Source organism: Diabrotica undecimpunctata, chromosome 4 (genome assembly GCF_040954645.1).
Source record: "Diabrotica undecimpunctata isolate CICGRU chromosome 4, icDiaUnde3, whole genome shotgun sequence".
NCBI classification, from domain to species: domain Eukaryota; kingdom Metazoa; phylum Arthropoda; class Insecta; order Coleoptera; family Chrysomelidae; genus Diabrotica; species Diabrotica undecimpunctata.
In genome coordinates, this window is record NC_092806.1 from 120602778 (window position 1) to 120627891 (window position 25114).

The window sequence follows — 25114 nt, forward strand, 5'->3', positions numbered from 1 at the left end:
ATGGATAATGGAACAACAGAGAGAGATGGAAATGGTTGATCGAGGGAAGGCAGTGAATACTATAGAATCCCTGAATATATTTCTTAAAATTTCTATATAGAAATAAATATTCTATTGTTACAATCTAAAGTGACCAGCAGGACAACATCTTTTCTTACGAACCGCCAATGAACGAATTAAAAATTTCCTAGAATTCATGATGGACAAGTGAATCGGCTACATTTCACCATTTACGGCGAGTGATTTCGGATGACTAATTTGATTTAATGTTTGCCAGACTATAACAATATTTTTTTTTAACGGATATTCAGCAATCTATTAGTTATAAACATTCTAATAATAAGCGTCTTTGGGGTTCGAGATATAAATTGAATTTATGAGAGAAAATTCAATGACTGGACCTCTGGTACGGAACAAATATGACATTCCGATAAATAACAATAATTTTTGCATACACCTTACAATCTCCCATTAAATATGTAAATCCCCTGACTGAGCTTGTGTGGTTTTGTCGATAAATGCACGTTCCGGCACTTAATTTCGGGCTGTGGCGGTGCATTCCGTTGCCAGCCGGTCCGGTCAAGTGCGCACGTACCTTCAGTCCGATTTTGCCATCGTTTGTTGAATTTTCATTTTGAGTTAACATATTGTTGATGAGGGATAACTATAGCTGAATCGTAATAAATTATAAAACAATAGTTGGTAGAAAATACTGTCATTTAATAGGTAAATGTCACGAAACAATAGTTATTGCTTTTGTAACAATTTAGATCTAAATAACTTCTGAAAAACAAATAAAATTGAACTAAGGTCAATGTAAAGTCTAGTCAGTAATTGAAAGTCTACTTATCTAATCTCTAGATAGAATAGAAAATGTAAGGTAAAAAGGTGCATTTCTACGGTTAATGAAAATGTGTTTTATTTTTGATAACTTTCAAGGCATATTAGGTACACTTTTTTAATGTTAAAGGAAATGTAACAAAATCAGAAACGTTATGTTTTAATGAGTTTCACACCAACTCTTTACAATAAGCTGTGGGAAATATTCAATTAATATATTAATATTCACAACGATTTCTGTAAAATTCATAGTTGCGATTATACCGATTTTGTTTATTCCTAATAATATTTGCACATCGTTCCCATTACTACTCATTTCTGTAAGTATTCTAAAGCTCCTCTCCAAAATCGGTAAAAAGGATATTAAACTGGTCATTGATATCGTCACAGGTGATTGTCTTTTGAGTTATGATCTTAAATGCGGAAAAAATATACAACGAAAATTGTTGCTTTTTTTGCTAACATCATAGAAACTTCAAAATATGAAACTGTACCATTGTTATGCAAATAGTTTAAATAGAAAGGGTTTTGTCAAGTATACGACATACAAACCTATTGTTATAATAGGCCAGTGTAAAGAAAAACTGTAGTCAATACTTGACTGTCAAATTTTATAAAGATGAGCTTGAGGGAATTTATAGTTACTCATGCAACACACAATTAGTTACGATTTAAATTATACTTTGGCAACGTTGTATGAACACCTTGATTATATTATCAAAAAGAAAATCACATCTAATAATTAAATACAATATAATCACACATCACTTAAAATAATAAAAATAAAAATGCTATGACTGTGGGTGCTTAACATAATTCATATTTAGATGTTTTCTTCGTCCCCAATATCCTTCTAAATCGAATGGTTGAAAGTCTTTTAAATTGTGATTAACTTCTTCCTGGTAGTACATTGCAGAATTTGGGCTACGATCCATTTCAATCTTACTCCAAGAATCATAAATGTACTTTATCAAATCGCCGTGCTGAGTATGAACAGATCTTTCATTGGGAATCATATGGGTAACATTTGGAGGCCGACGATTAGACCCATTTATTTGCTGTGACATCCCCATACGTGGACCACTGTAAAAAATAATAATTTTGAGATTTAAACTTGCACTGTTTTGGCAATTTATTATATCGTTCATTTGGAAGAAGAGGGTTACATCTCAAAATGTTAAAGTTTTTTTTTATTGCATCAATAGCTTCCAAATAATGTCTTCTGCTATAGAAAAAATGGTTACATTTGTAAGTTTCCGAGAGATGGCAGATGCAACTCTTTGTCGTTCCCCGAATTTAACGAGTTGACTATGAAAAATACAGTTATATTTCAGTATGTACTTGACCTTTTTTTACTGAACGTTATTCGTTTTACAGAATACAGTTATATCTTTAAATATAATTGACAAAAGATAAGTTAATATAACTAAAAAGGTGATATTTGTGTTTGGACCCTTTTTCTCAAAGGTAATATTATTTTTATACATTTATTTTTGGTATATAGAGTTATAAGTAAAGATATACCCATTTTTCTTAAAAGTATAACGATAAAAGTGAATAGTATATTCTGATAAAAAGTTACTTTCTTAGTTGTAACTTTCTTTTATATAATATATCATAAAATAGAAGCAATGCAGTGAGCGTAAAAAGTAGTTTTGTGAAATGTAACCTTATTGTTTAAAGATATTTTGTTATATTTGAATTATCTTTTTTTTTGCATTGGGTAAATTATTTTAACTTTATCGTATTATATATATATATATATATATATATATATATATATATATATATATATATATATATATATATATATAGTAGTATTATTTTAGGATTAATTTAAAATAATGCTTAATAACAGCCGTACGAATCTTATTTTGGCAAATCTTGAAAATGATGAAGATAGTCAAGGCAATTATACTCAAGATAATTCGGACAATTCTTTTAAAGATGCACAAAACATAATGTATGCTAAATGTAATACAGTAAATACTATAGAAACGACACCAACAACAAAGTGGGTGATGGAACATTTTGTCAAGGAAAATTTAGAAAATTCTCCTGTTAAGTTCTTATTTAGATCGAAAAAATACGGATTTTTTGTATAAAGAATATTATTTTAGATTTTATTAATAATACAGAACCATCTGAAAAAATCTTCAGCAGCCCTATTATGATAAATGATGACACATGTTTCAATGGAAATAATAATTTTTTGGGTAAGATAAAATACAAAGATACACTGCTTTAAAATTACTAAAAATGTGAATATTATTATAAGTGGTAATATTCTTATTTTTAGAAACTCAATTACCTAAAAAAGCTACGGATAAAGGTACTTCATCTTCAAGCAGTGAATCAGTAACTCATCATCAAGAAGTAAGTCATCATCTAGCAGTAAGTCATCATCTAGCAGTAACACAACTTCGGATACAGACAACAGTTCACAACATTCTAAAACCGATCCTTATGGATCAGATGACAGCATGCAGATCCTCTTTTTAATCCACCTGTCATTAAAAGGCAAGTTAAATTAACAACAGGTAATGCAATTAAAAAAGAAAAGTTAAACATCCTTCAAACAATGAAAAGGTGGTTAGGAAGAAACTTCGGCAGCCTGCAACGTGGCAACAAGCAGACTCAAAGAGATTGCGAAATGGCGGAGAAGCCTATTTATCTACCAGAATTGTTAAAAATGCAGACGGCACAAAAACCAAATCCAAAATATTACAGCCAGCTAAAACCCTTTTACCACCCTGCGGAAATAAATACAAGTTAAAGTGTTCCGAAAAATTAGACGAAGCACAGAGAAACAAAATATTTAAAAAATACTGCTCACCACTATTTTGCCCATAAAATCAATAACGCATACATTTTTTGTCTCCGGACATGGACAGAGTGAAGGGGATAGTGTCCACGCTATGATAGAAAAACAGATAAAAAAATATAAAAAATCAAGTCCAATATACGTACCTGACCAATCTGAGTGCATTATTCGGACAGCTAAAAAAACTGGAAGTCCATATATAAAGTACATGAAATGGGTTTTAATGACGTGTTTTATCTTAAAGCTTTGTGTGCAAACATACACCTTACTATTCCCAAAAATTTTAAAATATCTGATGTGAGGATCTTGATGTTAGATCGCAACAATTCTACTATTCTTTATTATAAATCATCTTTTAATCAAGCAGAATGTGATCAAGTGGGAATTGTGCGTTCTAGGCGTGAAATTAATATCAATAATATTGCTTTAAAGAAAGCTTTTACAAAAAAAGTGGGAATCACTGAAGCTAAGAAAAGAAAAACGGAATGTTGTCTTTAATAGAAAAAAAAGCGATGTGTTCCTGAATACTATTTAAGTTTTTATAAAAATTTGTAAAGAAAAACAAACGTTATTATTGTTGCTTTATGTTTCATATTGTGTTGTGTAATAGATACGAACTAGTTACGTAATTTTTTATGTTTTATTAATCAGTTTTATTAAATAATATTGATTTAATGGCATTTTTAATAATACTTTACCAATACAATTTCTAAAATGTAACTTTATGAGCAAAATCAATTTCTTCAAAAGATAATATTTCTTTATTCAAGAGGGTTATATCAAGTTTTTTTCTAAACCTGATATCTTATAAAAACAAAAATTTGTCAGAGCGATTAAAAGATCAGAAATCTATCATACTCAATCATTAAATCCTACAATATCAATAAACACTGCACAATATAAATGAAATAAATTGATGAGAATTTTAAAACCTCTCTACTGAAAAAGTGAAAATTCTTAGATGTAACCCTCTTCTTCAAAATGAACGATATATGAATTGCTTATTTGAGAAACCCCATAATTTTACCAAAATCGACTTTTCACTAAAATGGACTTTTAAATGTATATTCACATTTTTGGAAAGAAGTGTTTTCAGTCAGTCAATCCGTATCACCGACATGCACGCTGCATAGTAGAAACGCCTTTAGTCATGGACTTATGATGTTTCTCTAATGCAGAGGTTCTCACAGTGGGTGACGCGGCACCCTGGGGTGCCTCAAGTATTTACCAAGGGTGACGTGGAACATTTAAGAAAAGTCGAACAACCGGCCACTGCGCCACTGTCCAATCGAAACATGTTGACTATTTGTACTTGTGTATTCTCGATGGCGACCGAGAAACAAACAGCCGAATTCGACGGACGCGACTGCTACCAGCATTCATTCCACAGTTCCACATTCCATAATTCTTGAAGCCGATAAGTGAGTTTTGTAAAAATTAGAGTTAGATTTTAAAGTGGAAGTTTTAGATATAACTACAGAAGAAAAGTGACGACGTAAGTAATTATATTCATTGGAATTAATATGTATAATATTATGTACTTTTGTTGCTATTTTTGCCATAAAATATGTCTTGAACTATTACGGTTGGAAAATACCTTTAATTGTTGGCAATGTTTTGCTCTCTTTTATTTGGGACATTCTTTTCATTCCGGAATAATGGAAAATTGGCTGAAATCTGGGTCTTTGAAAAGGAAATGTAGTGAAGTCACTGAATCAACTGATTCAGTGACAACTAGCAGAGATGGAAAAAATTCAAATGTCCACGAGATCCATTCGAGTCCAGCTCATCCAAGTTGTTCTCCTTGAATTCGTGGAAAGGAGGTTCCTTACCAAAAAGAAATTCAGGTAAAAATAAGAAGGTATGATCCTACCTATCTCACGGTTTATGGCTTTATTCAAGTTGGCAACGAACAGGCACCAGAAGGCCAATGCGTTAATTGTTACAAAATTGTTGCTAATGGGTGTTTGGTTCCATCTAAATTAAAAAGATATTTGGAAAGTCATCATCCTGGTGGTTTAGCCGATAAGGCTGAAGAAACCCTCAAACGTCGTGCTTGATCTCTTCAGACAGAGTCATGCATGATGGAAAGAGTTTGCAAAAATGAAAACGAAAACGATACTAAAGCATCATTTATTGTTGGTTTGCACATTGCAAAAGCTGGAAAACCCCATACCATTGCCGAGGAACTGATTAAACCTTGCGTGAAGGATGTCGTAAAATGCATGTTAGATCCAGATATAACCAAGAAGATTGATAATGTGCAGATGCCAAACAGCGCCATAAGCAAGAGAATTCACACTATTTCAGACTTTGTAGAGAGAGAGCTTATAAATAGATTAAAAACTTGTGAATTCTTCAGTTTACAGCTTGATGAAAGTACCGACGTTGCTGGACTTGCTGTTCTGCTTGTGTTTATGACGTTACCATTTGGGATGAAAATAGAAGAAGAACTCCTAACGTGTGAAGAGCTTAAAAGTTATGCCACTGGTGAAGAAATTTTCAAGGCTATCCACGAGTATATAAGAAAAAATGATATAGAGTGGAGTAAATGTGTGGATATTTGCAGTGATGGAGCGGCTGCAATGGATGGTAAAATTAAAGGTAGTGGCAGAAAATGCCTCCAGCAGTCATTGTATCTTACATAGCCATTCTTTGGCAACTAAAAATATGCCGCAAGATTTAAAAGACGTATTGGATGGTTCTGTGAAAATAATTAACCGTATGAAGATCCTTCCGCTTCAAGCACGCCTTTTAAAGCTCACCGCTGAAGATATGGGTATGTATCACTTCAATCTTTTGCTCCACACAGAGGTCCGGTGGCTATCGACGGGAACAATTTTATGTGTGTGTGTGTTTGGTGAGTTGGCTTGGAAACTAGTCCTTTAGCCACAGAATTGTAATGTAAGATATTAGATTTTAAATAGTGTAACCAACTTTAAATAAAAAGTTACATATTAGTTCGTATACTTCTCTACTATCTAAGGAGAGTAAATGGGTGATGTTTATGGGAGTCTGAATTTTAAGTTCTGATAGTTTTGAATACAGCTGATCTGTTTCATACCTATGTTTATCGCACTTAAAAAGAATATGGTTGATGTCACATTGTGATATATTATCGCATGAGCACACCCCAGAAGGGATAATATTTAACTTAGCCAAGTGAGCTGGGAATGCACCGTGATTAGTTTTCAGTCGTGTAATTGTGGCTGTTAACTTCTTTGGCATTGCATATTTGAAAATATAGTCAACATCTTGTGGCAAGGTAGGGTGGATAGTATAATATTGATTATTTGAATTCGTTGCTATGTTTTTCCATTTTTCTTTCCAATTTATAAAAATTTTGTTATAATAATGTTGTTGTAAGTCCTCCAATGTAAATATGGGAATATAGAGTCCAACATGGGTCGCATCTTTAGCAAGCTGGTCAACCAGTTCATTTCCCTCGATACCAATGTGACTTTTAACCCAAATAACTGTAATATCTTTACTATATGTTTTATTTTTAATAGCACAAAGAATATTATTTCTTTTATGTTGAGTCATATCTGAGTTTAATCCTTTAATGACCGATAATGAATCTGATAATATTACTGCTTTATTTAAATTGTGTGAATCTAGCCAATCTAATGCTTTTTCGATAGCTACCGCTTCAGCAGTATATATTGAACAATGTGATGGAAGTTTAATTTTCAAAGATTCGCTTTTATGTGGAATGTAAACAGCGCAACCTGTGGCACCATCCTCTTTTTTGGAACCATCGGTATACATTATTACGTGATCATTATAGTCACTCAATATGGATCTAAGTAAGACAAAGTTTATTTGTGGGGATTCTGTGTACTTTGGTATAATGATTTTTGGTTTATTTAATGTTACCTGAAAATTAGCTTTATATATTGGTAATCTTTTTTCTTTGCCATAGATATTAGGATACTCATTAGTTTCTAAGAAAGCATCAGCAAGTGGAGGAGAATTTTTTATGCGCCAGTATTTATTTGAGAGGTTTTCAATAGATAACTCATACAGTTGACTAAGTAGATTATTATTATTTAATCTTAGCTTCAGGATATGTTTAATTGCCATAATTTCTCGACGATTTTGAAGAGGTATTTCATTACTTTCAGCAAGTAGTACAGGGCAAGGAGTAGACTTCATGGTGCCCAAGCATATTCTTAGACATTTAAACTGAATGCGGTCTACAGTTAATAAGTTTGTGTTACTGGCGGCACCATACAGAATGCAACCATAGTCTACAATAGATCGCACGTAGGCTCTGTAAAACATCAATGCAACTTTAGGGTCAGCGCCCCATCTTCGATTAGTAACACATTTAAGAATATTAATACCTTTTTCACACCTACTTTTTATATATTCCACATGTTTTGACCATAAGAGTTTGGGATCAAGAAGAATGCCAAGATATTTGTATTCTTTGACAATAGGTATATCATATCCAGACAACTTTATTTTGTCAGGCGTACGAATCCTATGTCTAGTGAATATCATTGTGGCTGATTTGTCAGGGGAAATGGTCAGTCCATGATTTTTTACCCAGTTATTAACGTTTTGCATGATGGATTCCAGAGCCTCCAGGCAGTCAGTATACGAGTTACGCTCTGTATAGATGCATATGTCATCAGCGTATTGGATGCAATTGATTGTGTTGTCAAAAATGCCATGAATACTTGCTGAAAATATGTTGAACAATAACGGACTTAAAACTGATCCTTGTGGAAGACCTGTATGAGCAATTCTAGGACCGTGTAGTTGGTTTAAATGATCTTTAATATATATAACACGATTATTATAAAGATGAACAATATTAGTCGCTATATTTTGAGGTAATCCTATATCATATAGTTTTTTGTGTAAAATGGATAAATTAACAGAATCATATGCCCCTTTTAGGTCTAAAAACAAACAAGCAAGATAATTGTTTCTGGAAAACGTTATTTGAATGTCGGTAACTAAATGTGATATTGCATCCAGTGTACCAACACTAGCCCTAAATCCATATTGTGTACTTGGAAGGATACTATAATGTTCTACAAGCCATTCTAATCGAGTCTTAATAAGTCTTTCAAATGTCTTGCATATGCAAGACATTAATGATATCGGTCTGTAAGAAGAGGAGAGTGTTTTATCTTTATTAGGTTTAAGAATTAAACAAATAACTATTTCTTTCATATGATCCACATATCTTCCATTGAAAAGCCAATCGTTGAAAATTGTTAGTAAACTTTGTTTAGCTATAAGAGGTAATTCATATATTATGTTATAAGTAATTTGATCGCGCCCCGGAGCCGAGGACTTTGAAGACTTAAGTGCAGCCTCAAATTCTATCATATCAAAACTTTCCTGGAAAATATTGTATTTACTAGTTTTATTGTTATCCTGAATAGGAAGGTCAACATATGGCGGAGCAAATTTGTCGAGCAACTCTTCTATTAGTTCATTTGGCAGGGGATATCGTCTTGTACGGTAATTTTTATTCACTAGTTTATTAACAAAATTCCAAATTTTACTGATGGGAGTATTTTTGTTTAAAGTATTTACAAAGTTAATCCACGAACTTTTTTGTTTGTTTGTAAAGAGGAGTTTACTTTTGGCTTGAATTTGTTTGTAACAGTTTGGAACAATTTTAGGGAGACTATTTGAACTAAAAGATCCACTGAATATCACATTTACATAGGAGTCTTTCATCCAAGAATTAAAATATGTCAATTGGTTGCTAAAATTGGGATACCTTTCAGACATCTTTCATAAAATCAAAGCCTTGCGTAAAAAAGTTACATTTTTTAAAGCACCTGTTGAAAAGAGGAACCTCACAAATTTCTCTCGATTACAGGAATTTGTTATAACAAATGAAATCAATCCTCAAACGAACTTCTTTGAAATTGTTATTGCTCATTTGCAAGGTTTGGAAGAAAGTATTGTAAACTATTTTCTTGACATTGACTCAGATGACTTATATAGCTGGATGATGGACCAGTTTTCGTGCGATCCAAAAAATAAACCTGTCGGAATGACAAATTAAGTTTTTCAAAATCTACTTGAGATCAGCGAAGATAGCAGTTTAAAACTCAAATAACGTGAAGGAAGCCAAGAAAAGTTCTGGGTACAGGTATATTCACAAAATAATATTGTTGGCAAGGTTGCAGTAAAAAAACTTGTGTGTTTCACATTGATTTATTTCTGTACTTTTACCCTTACATTAAAAACAAATACAGAAGCAAACTTCAAGCATCAAGGGATTTGAGAGTGAAACTTACAAAGATTCCCATAATTATAAAGAATATAATGAAAACATCATCGAAACAATTTCATTCATCACATTAAGTAAGGATATTTGAATATCAAATGTACTGTATTTTATTGATCCGAAATAAAGTTTATATTGAAATCAAATAAGCCTCAGAATTGTATTTTTTTTTGTCGTTTCCCAAATCGCTTCAAGGGTTGGTGTGCCTCGAAATATTTTTAGCCCTAAAAGGGTGCCGCGACTAAAAAGGTTTGATAACCACTGCTCTAATGCATCGCCAAATCACACCGCCGTAGGTTCGTAAACTGTCTACACGGCGGTATGATTTGGCGACGTAATAGAGCAACGTTCGGTAACTGGCGGATCGCGGTCCAACTCAGGACATCGGAAGGTCGAACACTAGACCGCCAAAAATATTTCAATCATAAGCGTAAAGTTGATAGTGAAAATAGGAATTTTTTGACGCAATGGACTGAACAGTATAGCTTTACGCTTTACTACTTCAAAGTATGAGCGAGCAAGAAAAATCTGCAGATGCAACTTTGCCGGTATTTTGGACGCTCAATAAACACCAGAAGCCATTTTCAGACTCTGATATAGTTAAGGAATGTATGCTAGCAGTGGCCACAACATTTTTTGAAGATAAAAAGGATGTTCTTGCCGCAATTCAAGGTATTCCATGGTCGACAAAAAGCAATACAAGAAGAACCGACATATTGGCTGCAGAGAATACAAGAGGTTTGCTCGAACTTCTGCAAAAGGCGTCTTGCTACGCCATAGCACTTGATGAATCATATGATATTGTTGAAGACAAACAAATGTCTATTTTCGTGAGATTTTGTATTGAAAATAAAATATTTAGGAAAGAATTGCTTGCAGCCTTGTCGTTTAAAGGCCAGACGCGTACAGAAGATTTATTCCAGACTTTTGATTAGTTTATGACAAAATCAAACATAAGTTACGATAAAATGGCATCTCTGTCAACTGATGGGGTCCAAGCTATGGTCGGCAAAGAAAGGGGACTTGTAAAGCGAATCAAAGAAAATAATACTGGACTAGCATCTTATCAATGCATAATTCACCAGGCAGTTCAAAGTTTTTTTATCCGACTGTAATTCAACCCAGTCTGATTTACTTCAACACAACAATGTTCGTTAGCTAAATAAAGGTCAAGTGATTGAACGTTTTTGGTAAATAAATCAAGAAATAACTACTTTCTTAGAAAACCTGAATATCCAAGAAGCAATAAAGATTTTTGTGGATTTCAGCATTTGGAGTTCCTGGCAAACGACAGAAGTATGTTGGCTGTGGCTTTCCTAAAAGACATTTTGCAACACTTAAATGTACTCAATACCGAACTGCAACGAAATAAGACAATGTGTGATCTGATACAAAGTGTGTCCTCGTTCTGTCGCAGGCTGGGTATTTTTGAAAAATACATTGCATACCGAGAACTAATTCAAAACTGTCGTCTTGATCACTGAGTCAGAATAGCCATTGTAGAACACATCTCCACGCAAGATAAAAAAACCAAATTTTATTCAAAGAAAAATACATACTTAATAAAAATTTACCATTACACAACACCAAGCGCGAAAGCCTACAATTCTTGATAAGATTAAAATTGTTAATCGATTTGTACTTCCTATTTATTATAAAATAAATCTGCAGTCCTTAGAAAATTACTTTGATAAGACTTAAAGTAACTATAGGGTGAGTCAGCGTCAAGTTACGTTTTTTTTACAAACACTGTATATTTTATTGGGTTTTTGAGATTGCTCGTCAGAAACTGAATTATCTTTATTATATGTTTTCCATATCTAAATATTATGGTTCAAAGATATTTTGATTTCATAGTTTCAAAGCTAAAAGAAAAAAAATCATAACCCAAACCAATAAAAATAGCCAAATTCAATTTCAGCTCTACATAACAAATTAGCAAAGAAAATCATTGGTGAATTTATAGTTAGCTAGATATGTACTGTTATTTTTGTAAAAATGTACTGTATGTATATTGTTATTTATCTTAAAATTCTATTTACAATATCTTCAGTCCTGAATGAGCAAATAAATAAAAATGTTTTGTTAAAATTTATAGTACTTTTCCTGAAAAAATGGAAAAACCAAAATGACACACTCAGCATTTGAAAAATATATTAATTACATTACATCTGAATAAATATTTTAAATATCTTAGATAAGGTAATTTATTTTTAATGCTTATCAATATTGATAGAAACTGCATTATTTGCCAGTTGAAAACTTATTCACTAGAATGATCTCTGGAAAACAATTAAATAACTTACTGTACTAACTGATAAAAGTCTCTAAAAGAGTTTGAGAAATATTTCTTATTTAGATTTAGATCAAAATATCTACAAAATGTATACTACACAGTAAATAGCAAGGATGATACAAAAATGTGGAGAAAAATATGTGAAATAATGTTTTCCTTGATTTAAGTGCAATAGTGCTATTAATCCAAAACGTTTGCAATAATTTTTAAGAAGTTTAAGAAATAAAATGTCGATATAAAGATATGTATAACAAAAACCATCAGGAACAAAGATTAGGTCCTCTATAGGGATAATAAAAGTTGAAAATATATTGTCCAAGAAATACTTATGGATCATGATTTTGTAAGAAACACATATAAGGCAAAAACTTTTAGTATTTTCCGTTTTTCTGAAACTACATAAGTTTTAAACAAATACATAATAATGGTACACAAAAGTATATTTTTAAGTTCAACTACATGTGAACATGGTTTTGACCCCAGTATCAAAAGTTCTAACTTACCTCATTTTTATAAATAATTGTCCAAGAATATGTATATAGCATAAAGTTCAATAATTGTAAACGTTTGTGAAAGTGAAAATTTAATGTTTTTCAGCTTTCATTTTAATGTTGACAAACTGTCAATATGTTATGACTTTTGACGTTGACTGATGCAGGACTGATTTTCAATGGATTTTCATCAGATTTGGTGTGACTGAAATTCTAATTAGTATTTTTTTTATGTTTCTTTTAGTTTCATACTATGTTTTTTATGTGTCGTCTCCATTATAGTCAACACACCACTTAAAGGATAAAATATGAATTTCAATTGCAATTAAAATACTCATTTTTCTATTAACCAAATCAGAAAATATATAAGTTTCTGATCAAATGTAAATTTGTATACACTAAAATACCTTACAACAAACTAATGTTTTATGCTTCCTTACAAAATACAAACGTCAAAGTTAGACTGCTGATTTTATATAACCTAAAAATTGTTACGTTTATTATCAAAATATATTTTATTTTTCTTCTAATCAAATGAGTAAGTTAAATTAATAAAGTTAATTTTGTAGTACTGTTATTTCAGAAACGAAATACATTATTATTGACACATGCAACTTATACGTATGTATTTAATACTTAATTTTTCATTTACAGTATATAATAAATACTTCAAATTTCAGCTTATATTTAAGGTCGCCTAACACCTAAACAAATACCGAACAAAGATAGAACCTAGACAAAACTAACATTTGAATTCTGCTTGCAGATATCCTCTTTTTGCATGCTGATCAATATATCAAGCTGATGTACTATTTCCCATTCCTTTTAATAAATTATTCTAGTAGACTACTTTGCGCCTATAAGATCAATCCAAAAACTAATAAGTATATAACTAACGAAAACATGGGATTAAGCATAAGTGAACAATTCTTGATATATTTATTATGCATAGACAAGGTAGCCCAAACTATAGGACATTTCAGTATCATTTAAAAGTCTGGACATGTTCTCAAATAAAATAAATCTGGACCGTGGAGGTAAACGGCACTATGTGTACGTAGTGGTACTTTTTACATAGCAAAGACACAGAAAATATTCACTATTTATAATACATTTGGGAAGTAAAAATACCATGTAAACTAAGTGAAGTACGAGCCAGTGGCACTGATAGATGTAGTATTATTTGTTTAATATTACAACTGTTTATGTAATATGAAATCTTGATGAAAACTGTCCTTGTTGATGTTCTTAAACAAAGTAATAGTTTGATTACACTTTTGTTTAATAATGTGTGGTTTGGGATTTTTATAATATTTTAGTTTTTAAAGCTATATTGTAATCACTGAAAAATGTTTCTGTGAAAAATGTGATAAAAAAGGCCATATGTGAATGGCCATATGCATGTGCCCTTAAAGAAATACAATGCTACCATTGAAAAGAAAAAAGGGTTAGTCCAAAACTATTTAGACACTAACCGGTTAGTAACATATGGTAAGATAAGTAAGATAATATGGAGCTGGACATTTTTAAAGCATTCAAGATGCTAGACGGCAAACCAGGGTCCCTTTACATAAGCTGGAAAACTGATAATGGTAAATGTGCATTTTTAATATCACAATCTGTTCTGTTTTATTTCTGATTTCTAAGAGGTTTGTCTCAACAGAAGATCAGGAATTGTTCCAACTGAACTACAACCCTTCAGAGATAGTTTAAGGCCTATCAGTGATAAAAATGTAAAGATCTTATGGATATATTGCCATTTCTTCCAAGCAAATGCAACACCTACAAAAATGTAAGAAGCAACAAGATCACAAGAGTTTATCCTAAAGATGACTAGTAATTACTATCCATTTTCACTTCTTTTTATTTTATAATAATTCTAATTTTATCTAATTGCATTTATATTTAATAAAACGAAGTTTACTTGAAATTGGTCAGCTTTTATTTACCCAAATTTAGTAAATTATCCAAATTTTTCATAAAAGCAGACTAAAATTTTTAGAAAGTATACTACACAATGTCATATACAATTGACAATTTTTATTAGGGACTAAATAAAATCTTATTAGTGGAATTTTACACATTATTGTAATTGTAAAAGTTGATCTCAACACATTTCTGATAAATATATGAATAATTTGGTGTATAATTATGATATATGAAGTTTCAAACATTGCTCCTGAAAAATTAAGTGAAATGACATAGTACAGTTTTCCTCCGAGGTCCAGAAATATCGACTTATTTATAAAATTATCAAAAGGACTCAGTTGAATAACATATGAATAACAGTTGAAAAATCTTGGCTAAAATCAAAGACAATTATGACTGTTAAAAATATTAATACCTGTGCTAACCTGTGTGTAAACTAGATGGCAAATAAACAGAATTGTACCCAACTGCAGTTCTAAACCCCTCTTAAAAGAGTAAAAGAAAACTATTATTGTTTTAATGTTGATTATAAAAGACTCTTATTACAAATAAATATGTGTAATTACTGATTTACAATTTAGTTACAGAAATCTTTACATTATATTTTATGTATACTTATACTCTAAAAATTATTGTTTTATTATATAATTTTTATTTATTTTAGGACATTGTTGATTGTTGTAATGTTTTAAATTCAGTAGACCTGGTTGATACATTTACAAGATGGATAGAAGTAACAGTTTTGCATATCAATATCAGAATACTGATGAAGCTTACTTTAATAATCCTGATTTAATTAGAAGATTACCAGTACATGATGATTTCTTGAAACAAGAACCATTTTTGGATTTAAACTACACATGCCCAAAGGATATTAAAGTCAAGAGATATATTGGTTCTGGTGTCACATTTATTAGTTTAGTAGCTGAAAATTTACTTAGTCATCCCTTTGTGGTACTTAGGAGGCAATGTCAAGTTCACCAAAATGCCCAGAAATATCATCTACAACCTTTCACTCTAATGCCAGTAGTTTGGCGTTTGTATCAACACCAAGGTATAACAAGCCTTTGGAAAGGTATAGGTTCAGTTTTATTAGTTAAAGGAATGTCCTTAGGAGTAGATGATATGATTTCTAAAGTAACGCCCTGGCCTAAAGATATATCTTGGCATAGCAGCCTTAAACAATTTTTTCAACATACTTTACTAAAATGTCTTAGTTTAGCTACTGTTACTCCATTTTATTTAGCTTCTTTTGTAGAAACAGTTCAAAGTGATATAGCTAGTGAAAAACCTGGTATTTTAGATGTGTTCAAGGAAGGCATCATGAGGTTATTACATTGGGGTTCACCAGCAAATGGTAGAATGTTACCAATATGGGCTCTTATTGTACCTACTATTACATTAGGTTTAGCTAAGTATATGTTCTCTATGTTAGTTAAAGGTATAACTATTAGAATTCTGGCAGTTAAATCAAGAGCAAGATATGAAGAAAATGGCGCACTACCAAAAGACCCATATAATTCTGAAATGCAGGACATTCAATTAACAGCTTCCTTAGTTGCTTTGATTACCACCGATATTCTTTTTTATCCATTTGAAACAGTAATTCACAGAATCCATCTACAAGGTACCCGTACAATCATTGATAATTTGGACACAGGAAGATCTGTGCTACCCATTCTAACAAACTATTCGGGTGCTATTGATTGCTATGAAAATTGTTTGGCAAATGAAGGTGTTAGTGGCCTTTATAAAGGATTTGGAGCTCTTATTCTGCAGTATACAATTCATGTAGCTCTTTTAAAAATGTCACATTGGATCCTAACGCAAGTTGGCAATTTAGTAGTTCAAAATCCTAAATCCCAACCGAAAATACCAGCGAAAATTTCTCCTCCTGCCATTTCCAATTTGACTGTTTCACGTAGGTCATATCTACTTCCTTGAAGTCCATGGAATACTTATTCTCATAGAAAAAGTTGGTAAGGTTTATGAACTTATTTTTTGTTTTCAATATGTAGTTAATTTTCCTTCTTCTTCCAAAGTTTCTTTTTTTTTAAACATTGTGATAGAATGTTTCATATTCATATTCATTTATTTATAGATATTACTGAGAAATAACTTTTTCCTAACTTTCTTTTTAATTCCTTTCTTCCCATCTATTGCACTCTCTATACCTGTTAAAATTGTATTTACATACAAATATAATTCTATAAATTCTGTTGAATACCTATTCTAGATGTGGATATTAATATCTCTTTTTTGTAATGTTCAGTATTATTTTTCAGCTATTAAAATGTTCATTCTTCTCTTCTGGTGATGCTGTATCTGTCTTCAGACCTTAGTTATCATTATTTTAATAATAGGGAACCTTTTTCTTTCAGTAGCAAATCTTCCAACTGAAGACAGTTTCTTACACCCAATTTATAGTCTTCCTTCAACTTTTCTCTGAATAATGAGTCACATCAATAACTATTTAGGTCCTCTTATAATATTACCAAACTATTTTGTTTTTTTTTCTTTTAATTAAACACCATTGTTCTAAACAACTTCTCATTGGTAATTTTGTCATCCATGATATATTCAGAATTCAGTGATAGCATGACAGCTCAAATACTTTCAACTTGTAAATTATTGTTTCATTTAAAGTACTTACATGTCTTATAATTATTTCTTGTTTGCATTATTTTTATATGTTTAATTGTATTATTTCCTTGGTTGTCCGCTAGTTACCATTTTATTACTTATATGCCAATTAAGTTACATTTTTACTCGTCACAACTGTATAGACGATTTGACAGTTAAAATGTGTAATAGAGATATTACAAAAACACAACTTTTTCAGAAAAAAAAAGATAAGTACACAAAATGAGATATATGCTAAATATAAATCGGATGATAAACAAAAAAGTTATTTTTGAATATTTTTAATAACTTTTTTAATGTTTATTAAAATTTCTGTAAATGTCTTCTTCTTCTTATAGTGCCGTGCACCTATAGTGCGTTGGCGAATTATCTTAAGGCCAGACGTCTGTCTTTTGCGGCATGCAAAAGATCGCCAGTGTTATTTATGCCTGTCCAGTTCTTTATGTTCCGTAGCCACATTTGTTTGCGACCTACTCCCCTCTTGCCTTCAATCTTTCTCTGGATGATTAGTTGAGGGTTTGCGTATTTTTTTCCTCTCAGAATATGGCCGAGGTATCCAATTTTTCGTACCTTGATCAAATCGAGTACTTAGTTCTCTCTCAGTATTTGCCTTTCTTAAGACTTCCTCGTTTCTCACTCTATCTGTCCATGGTATGCGGAACATTCTTCGCAACGTCCACATTTCGAAATCCTCCAACTTATTAATGGAAGGTACTCTTAACGTCCATGTTTCCATGCCGTATAACAATATGGACCACACATAGCATTTAACCATCTTGTAGCGGAGATTGTGTAAATGTACTGAACTTATAGTCTAGTCGTTAGAGAGTTGACCCTAAAAATCATACGAACAAGCTGAATTTTGCCGAGAATATTAATTTTGGGACCACAAAAAAGATGCAAAAAAGTTTACCACTTTTCCCCCTAGCTTCCTCCTAAAACCCTCCTCCTAGGGGGTAAAAAACGCGAAAAAATCGATTTACCAAGAATTTATACGTCGTAGAAAAAAATATTTCAAATAAAAAATGTAGCTGAGATAATTTTAAACAAAAATGTTTATCAGCACATTTTGTGTAGAATGAACCGTTCTTTCAGAAACAACGCTTGAATCGACCGTCGATTTTGAATTTCAGGCACGCGAAATCAATGTTTTGGATATCTTTTGATCAGTGTCCTATTGACAAAAATCAAGATGCGTTTTAAAGGTAAAAAGTTCAGCTTTCGTATGCAGTTTTTGTATTTTGCCGCGAAGAAACTCAGTTTTTATAAAGGTGTTAAATAAATAAACGTGGCGCGATTTTCGCCATTTTTACGATTCTCGTGAGATCAATAGAATTGATCACTTTCATTGACCAGTCGTAGGAAAATTTTCATTTTTAGAGATCAATCTTTAAAATCTATGACATGAAATTTCAATTTTGATTTGTGGCAACAAATATGAGGCATTTGAAATATGAATAAAAACGCAGAACCTAATGTTTTATATTACAAACGATCGCATGTCACGTGCATTCTGCATTGCCTCCAAGAAGACGGCTTTGAATGTAGTTTATAGCAGAAGTTTGATTCTTTTGGAAAACGTATTAGTGTAATTAAAAAAAAAATTAAACGTTTTAGATCGTTTGTTATGTGGAAGTTTAAATCCAGCGTTTTTTAAGCATATTTCAAATGCCTCACATTTTGTTGCCAAAACTCAAAACTAAAATTTCATGCTATAGGTTTTGAAGGTTAGGTTCTAGGAATCTAAACTTTATAGTAGCCAGTCAATGAAAGGGATAGATTTCTATTTTTCAAAGGTTGTAACTCCAAAAATGCTAATTTTACAGGAAAAGAAGAAAACTGAAAAAATTGTGTTATATTAATTTTTATGGATGGTTTTATTAATTTTGTAAATTGAAAAGCTTATTTAAATAGTTTCCAATAAAAAATAATACATTTTCACATTTTAATATTTAATTGCCGGAGATACGACTTTTTCTGGCAAGAATCTTAATTTTACTGAGGAGATACGACATTTTCTTTTAGGAATTAGGGTATACAAAATAAAAGAGACACACAAGAATCTAAAGTATTTATTTATTTATTACACTATAAAATTAAAAAAATACGTAAAGAATATTCTTCTGACACTACTTCGTGACGTTTTTGTCGGTTTCTTTTATTAGAAGTTAGCTCTTTTCTAACCTGGAGACCTTCTTCAATAATTTCCTCTCCTCTAAAGTCAACTGTTTATTCAACTTCAAGTTCTACTGTTTGCCCAATTTCAACTATTTGCTGAACCTCTTCAAGTACAACTCTTTTTCCAACATTCTGAAACTTATTATCCAGCATAGTTTCATCACTGGAAAGAACTGGGGGAGGCCTATGTCCAGCAGTGGACGTGATTGGCTAGTGAATAGTTTTATCAGGTTGTATGCCCAAGTTGTCTTCCATCTCAATATTCTTGCAAATATTAATAGCATCCAATATATTAAAACTGTAGGGTTTTATCAAGAACACTGTCTTCTGTAACTGTTTTAAAACATGACTGCTCAGTAGGGCTACCATCTTCAACTGTGTCATGGTGTAAGCTTGTTTCAAAAGTTTGATCAAAACCATCAGTGTAAGATGACATAATCAAAGGATCATTATTTAGCACTACTCCAGTAGACCTACCATCAAATTTAATGAAGTTTCTGCTGAAACAGAAACCATATGAAAATTTAGATCAGATGGTGATTTCTATAGGTATTTTGATAATTGCAGTTTTAAAGGTTTTTTCCGAGTTAAGGCTTCTTCTGGACGTATAGAGATCAGCTGATAGTAGCTATAAACACTAAAATGTAAAAATATGATTTTTGGGGAGTTATGACCTTTGATAACTAGACCGACGATATGAAAGCTGAACTCTTTACGTTTAAAACGAATTTTGATTGTCGATAGGACACTTAAATCAAAAGATATAGAATTTTACCGTCGAGCTTATATAAATTTTATTGAACATTGATAATCAACTAACATTCAAAATCAACGGTCGCTTCAAGCGTTTTTTCTAAGAGAACTGTTCATTCTACACAAAAATTGCTTATAAACATTTTTGTTTAAAATTATCTCAGCTATAGCTTAAAAATACCAGCATACAGGTTGATGATGATGTACAAACCTTTTCTTAAGTCGTTTTTTATTGGTATTTTTTTATTTATCATAAGTTCTTAAAGTTGAAATTCACACTTTTGCTTGAAATAGTCCTTGAATAACAAAAGTGAATGTTGACAAGAGAAAATGATAGTCAAAAATGGTTTAAGCATTTTTTTAAATATTGTAAAATTAATTTTTTTTGACCGTAACAATTTTTTTGGCTCATTCTGAACAAAAAATGTTGTTAGTTACATTTCTTCTAAATGCATCGTTTTCGAGTTAAAAACAATTTAAAGTCTTAAACAGCGCGAAAATATCCGTTTTCAATGCTCGCTAACTCGGTGAAAAATTAAATTTTAAGTTTATTAATATTCAAATTATACTTAAAATTCCATTTTATAAAATCCCGAGCAGTTTTTAATAACAACTTCATAGCAACCGATTGTTTTTTAATTGTTAATTTGTGCCGGGCAGAGTTCCGCGACCGCTACATGGTCGAAACCACATACCTACAAGGTATTTAAGAAGTTATAATTTCTTGTAATATGATGCTATACATATATACGATTTTTTGTTCTAAAAATATTTTTTTAATACTAAAAAACTAAACTCTTAATAAGTGATTGAGAGTGAATAAGATAACTTGAGAAAAGCACTCTGGCCGAAGCAACTGTAATTTTGTGGAAGTATTGAAAACAAAAGTTTTCAGTCTTTTATTGTTAGATAAACTCTTAATGCTTAAAACTAAACTCTTAATACTTAAAAATTGATTTGTTCAAATTTAATAAGAGTATTACAAAAAATTGTTTATATATATACATATATATATATATATATATATATATATATATATATATATATATATATATATATATATATATATATACAATAGCACTAAAGGCCTTAGAGGCCCATGGCTTGAAAAGTTTGTTTTTTCTTCACTTTCGCTTTCCTTTATGTACTGAGATCTTCTCTGGCTCGATATGTGATTTTTCTCCATTCCTTCTTGTTCTTCATTTTTCTTTTCTGGCCTTCTAGTCCAATTTCTTCCATATCTTTTTCTACCTCTTGAGTCCATCTATTTTTCGCCTTCCTTTTCTCTTTTTTAAAGCTATAGTGTAGTTTAGTACCCTTTTTGGAGTCCTCGTGCTCGGCATCCTTTCTAGGTGACCTCACCATCTTAGTCTCTGTGCCTTTATGACTCCTATTATATTAGGTTGATTATATAATTTCTTTAACTCATCATTTGATCTTCTTATCCATAAACCGTCCCTTATTATTCCTCCATATATCTTCCTCAGGATTTTCCTTTCCCATATTTCCAGTAAATTTTGTTCATTTTTTGTCATTGTCCATGTCTCACTGCAGTATGTTACTATTGGTTATATAGTTGTTTTGTATAACTGTATTTTTGCCTTTCTTGATAAAAACTTGCTTTTTAACATTCCACTAAGAGCATGTACACTTCTATTGCCTGTCATTATTCTAGCTTGTATTTCTTCTTTAATGTTAGGTATATGTGATATTATTGCACCTAGGTATGTAAATCTTTCTACCATTTCGAATTCGTATGATGATCTTTCTTCTACTTCTATTTTAAACTTTTGTCCATCCCTGAACTGATCATCTGTCCACTGCATACATTTTGTTTTAGTTTCATTTATGTAAAGTCCCATTTTCATTGCTGCTTTTACTATTCTCTGTACTATCTCCTGTAGCTCTTTTTTTCCTCTTGCCAGCAACACTACATCATCCGCAAATGCCAAAACTTGGTGTCTTTTATGATATAGGAATTCTTCTCTATTGATTTTCGCTTCTCGCATTATTTTTTCTAGGCATAAATTAAAGAGTAATGATGACAAAGGATCGCCCTGCCCTGCCTTAATCCTTCGTTTACTATAAATTTGTTCGATGCATGATTGTTTACTTTGACTCTGTTTTCTGTATTCTCTAAAGTAAGATGTATCATGTTACGCAACTTTCTGCTAACTCCCAGTTCCTCAAGGGTCTCTTTTAATTCCTTTCTCTTTATTCTATCGTATGCTTGCTGGAAGTCGATGAATAACACTATCGTTGGTAAGTTGTCTTAGCTTTCTGCTTGTAATTCTCTGATTATGAATACTTGGTCCGTTGTGCTTCTGCCTCGTCTAAATCCGCACTGATATTCGCCTATTATATTTTCAACTTCTTTTTCTAGCTATCTTTTATGGATTTTGATAGGATTTTATATACGGTATTTAGTAACGCTACTCCTCTGTAATTACTGCATTCTGTTTTGTCTTCTTTTTTGTGTAATGGGCAAATAATGGCTTCCTTCCAATCTTCTGGTATTCGTTCTTTTATCCATATCTCCTTTATGATCTTGTATATCCAATTATTTAACAGTTTTCCACCATATTTCATCATCTCTGCTGTTATGTTATCGCTTCTAGGGTATTTGTTGTTGTTCAGATTTTTTATGATTTCCTCGATTTGTTCTTTGCTAGGTGAATTATCTTCTATGTCTTCTAAGTGTTCGATTCTTGCTTCTGCTTCCATACATTCTCTTTAGTTTGACTTATTATTGCCATTTAGTAATTCATCAAAATACTCTTTCCATCTTTCGACTATTTCTGCTTCACCGCTTATATTATTTCCTGCTTTGTTTTTAACGCATATGGGTTTTTGTTGGAAACCTTTTTTTTCATTTCTAGCACCTTGATATAGGTTTTTTATTTCTGTAATTATCTCCATATGTGCCTCTTACATTCCATGTTGCTAAAAGTAAGTGTTCTTTTCGTAATGTGTTCTTGTGTTTTGGTTCGGTTTTCATTTGTTTCCTCTTTTTTCCTTTTTTTGTATTATCGCTAACCTTGTTCTGTGCTTGTTTCGTCAACGTTATTCCAGTAGTAAAATTGTTTATAAATAACAATTTAATACTATATATAAATAATATTTATTTAATATAATTATGTTTTAAATAAATAAATAAAAAAAGGTTTGTACATTCCGTAGTTATTAGCTGTTTTGTTTTGGATAATTTTGCAATGAAAATACGAGAAATGATATTATTTTAACGTTGTACCTCATTCTAAAGAAAAGAAAGAGCAAATGTAGTTAAGTAGAACCCGAGATATGTCATTTTTTCCGATCGCTCTATCTTGAAGCTGTGTTGGATTTTTTGAAGAGCGCGGCTGGAACTTCATTCGGCTATAGCCCCACTCCTTTTTCTCTAGTCGGAACGAAAAGTAATCTTTGTTTACAACACTGCTGTTTAAACAATTTTCAATAATTTCGTTTGCTAAATGTTTTGTTAAAAACTTTGACTTTTCTCGTAAAAGATTGGTTGATTGTAGCCCTTATCTAATTTTGTTAATTAACGTAACAGTGATTTTAAAAAAAGGAGCTATTTTGGCTTCCTTTCTCAAAGTTGTGTTTTTTAACTAGCTTTCTAAATATTTCTTGCGATTTAATTTAAACTAAATTCTAACACTCACTGGCACGAGAAACGGAGCACTCGCATTTTTAAAATAAAAACTTAAAATTTTAATTCTCTTTAAACTTTTATGACTCTCAGTTAATGAAAACTTAAATCATGTGTCCGGATAAACTGATTTTAATAATATTATATATATTCTATAAGAATAAGTTCCCATTCCTATAAAAGGACTTCTTGTAACTGATTGTCTGGACTCAGTGCTGGCCAATCTATTACAGGAATGTTTACTTCATTTAAAAACTGTTGAATAATTCTCGCGCTGTGAGGTTTGGCATTATCATGCATCAGAACAAAGTCATTTCCAACAAAACTGGCATAAGGCACAACAAAATCTTGGAAAATTTCATCAATGTACCTGGCAGCTGTTATGGAGCCTCTCAGAACGATGTACGTTCCGAGAGAATGCACTAGGTGCCTCTAGAGAAATTCCAGTCCACACCATAATTGAGCCCCCTTGATAGCCTACCATAGGACTGAAGGTACATTCTGCAAAACGCTCACGTGGTCTTTCACATACTATTCTCACGGCCATCTGGAGACCGCAAGGTAAACCTGGACTCATCGGTAAATAAAACGTGCCTCCAATTGTTTACAGTAAAATGAGCTTACTTCATACTGAAGTTGATTTCGGATTTGTACAGCCGTGGCACGACGATCTCGTAGACTTTGTTAGAGGATGAAGTGATCATCACGGGCACTAGTTTTTCGTTGGGGACGTCGTTCCAGGTCGTCTAGTGTAAGCTCCTGTTGCCAAGAAACGTGTAAAAATACGGTGTACACTCTTAGATATTTGATACTTTTGAGCAATATATCGCTTAGTTCTTCAGTCTAATAACAGTTTAAAGGGTATTCCAATTGTAAGTTTTTATTTTAAAAATGCAAGTGTTTCGTTTTTCGTGCCGGTAAGTGTAAGTTATTGTAAATGTTTATAAGCTTAAAAAATGATATTTATTATTAAATCATTTTGTGTACATAAATGTAGTTTTTTAAACTTTTTTTTCCATAGGGTAATAGTATACCTCTTAATAAAGAAAATAAGCCCCGGACTATTGTGATCAGTCAAATTATCTGAGCCGACCTTAGAAAATTGGCTCGTTTTTCAAAATATCTTATAAACACATTAAATTTCGCAAAAACTGTTCAATCAATCTAGCTCTTCTTTTGCTCACAATGCAAACACGATAAGAGCCTTAATTTCAGGCAAATTTAAACAAAGTTTAATAAATAATAA

General features: G+C 31.6%; 1 protein-coding gene and 1 long non-coding RNA gene across 4 annotated transcripts; one reads left to right on the plus strand and one right to left on the minus strand.

Annotated features, from left to right (window-relative positions):
* Nucleotides 1-699: 699 nt before the first annotated feature.
* Nucleotides 700-13048, minus strand: LOC140439931 (uncharacterized). Its single transcript, XR_011950758.1, has 2 exons — nucleotides 12729-13048; nucleotides 700-1923 (listed from the first exon to the last, which is right to left on the minus strand). It is a non-coding gene; the product is annotated as an uncharacterized lncRNA (long non-coding RNA).
* On the plus strand, nucleotides 12082-24228 carry LOC140439929 (mitochondrial outer membrane protein SLC25A46-like). Of its 3 annotated transcripts, none has more exons than XM_072530117.1 (2): nucleotides 12082-12568; nucleotides 15310-24228. In XM_072530117.1, exon 2 carries the CDS (start codon nucleotides 15369-15371, stop codon nucleotides 16587-16589), a length of 1221 nt encoding a protein of 406 aa, XP_072386218.1. In that variant the 5' UTR covers nucleotides 12082-12568; nucleotides 15310-15368; the 3' UTR covers nucleotides 16590-24228. The 3 variants fall into 3 exon arrangements, with proteins under 3 accessions (XP_072386218.1, XP_072386216.1, XP_072386217.1); XM_072530115.1 differs by lacking the exon at nucleotides 12082-12568 and adding an exon at nucleotides 13161-13254; XM_072530116.1 differs by lacking the exon at nucleotides 12082-12568 and adding an exon at nucleotides 13218-13337.
* The last annotated feature ends 886 nt before the right edge of the window (nucleotides 24229-25114 follow it).

Coding starts and splice junctions, on each gene's coding strand:
- LOC140439929 (XM_072530117.1), top strand. CDS start 15,369: ATGGATAGAAGTAACAGTTTTGCATATCAATATCAGAATACTGATGAA.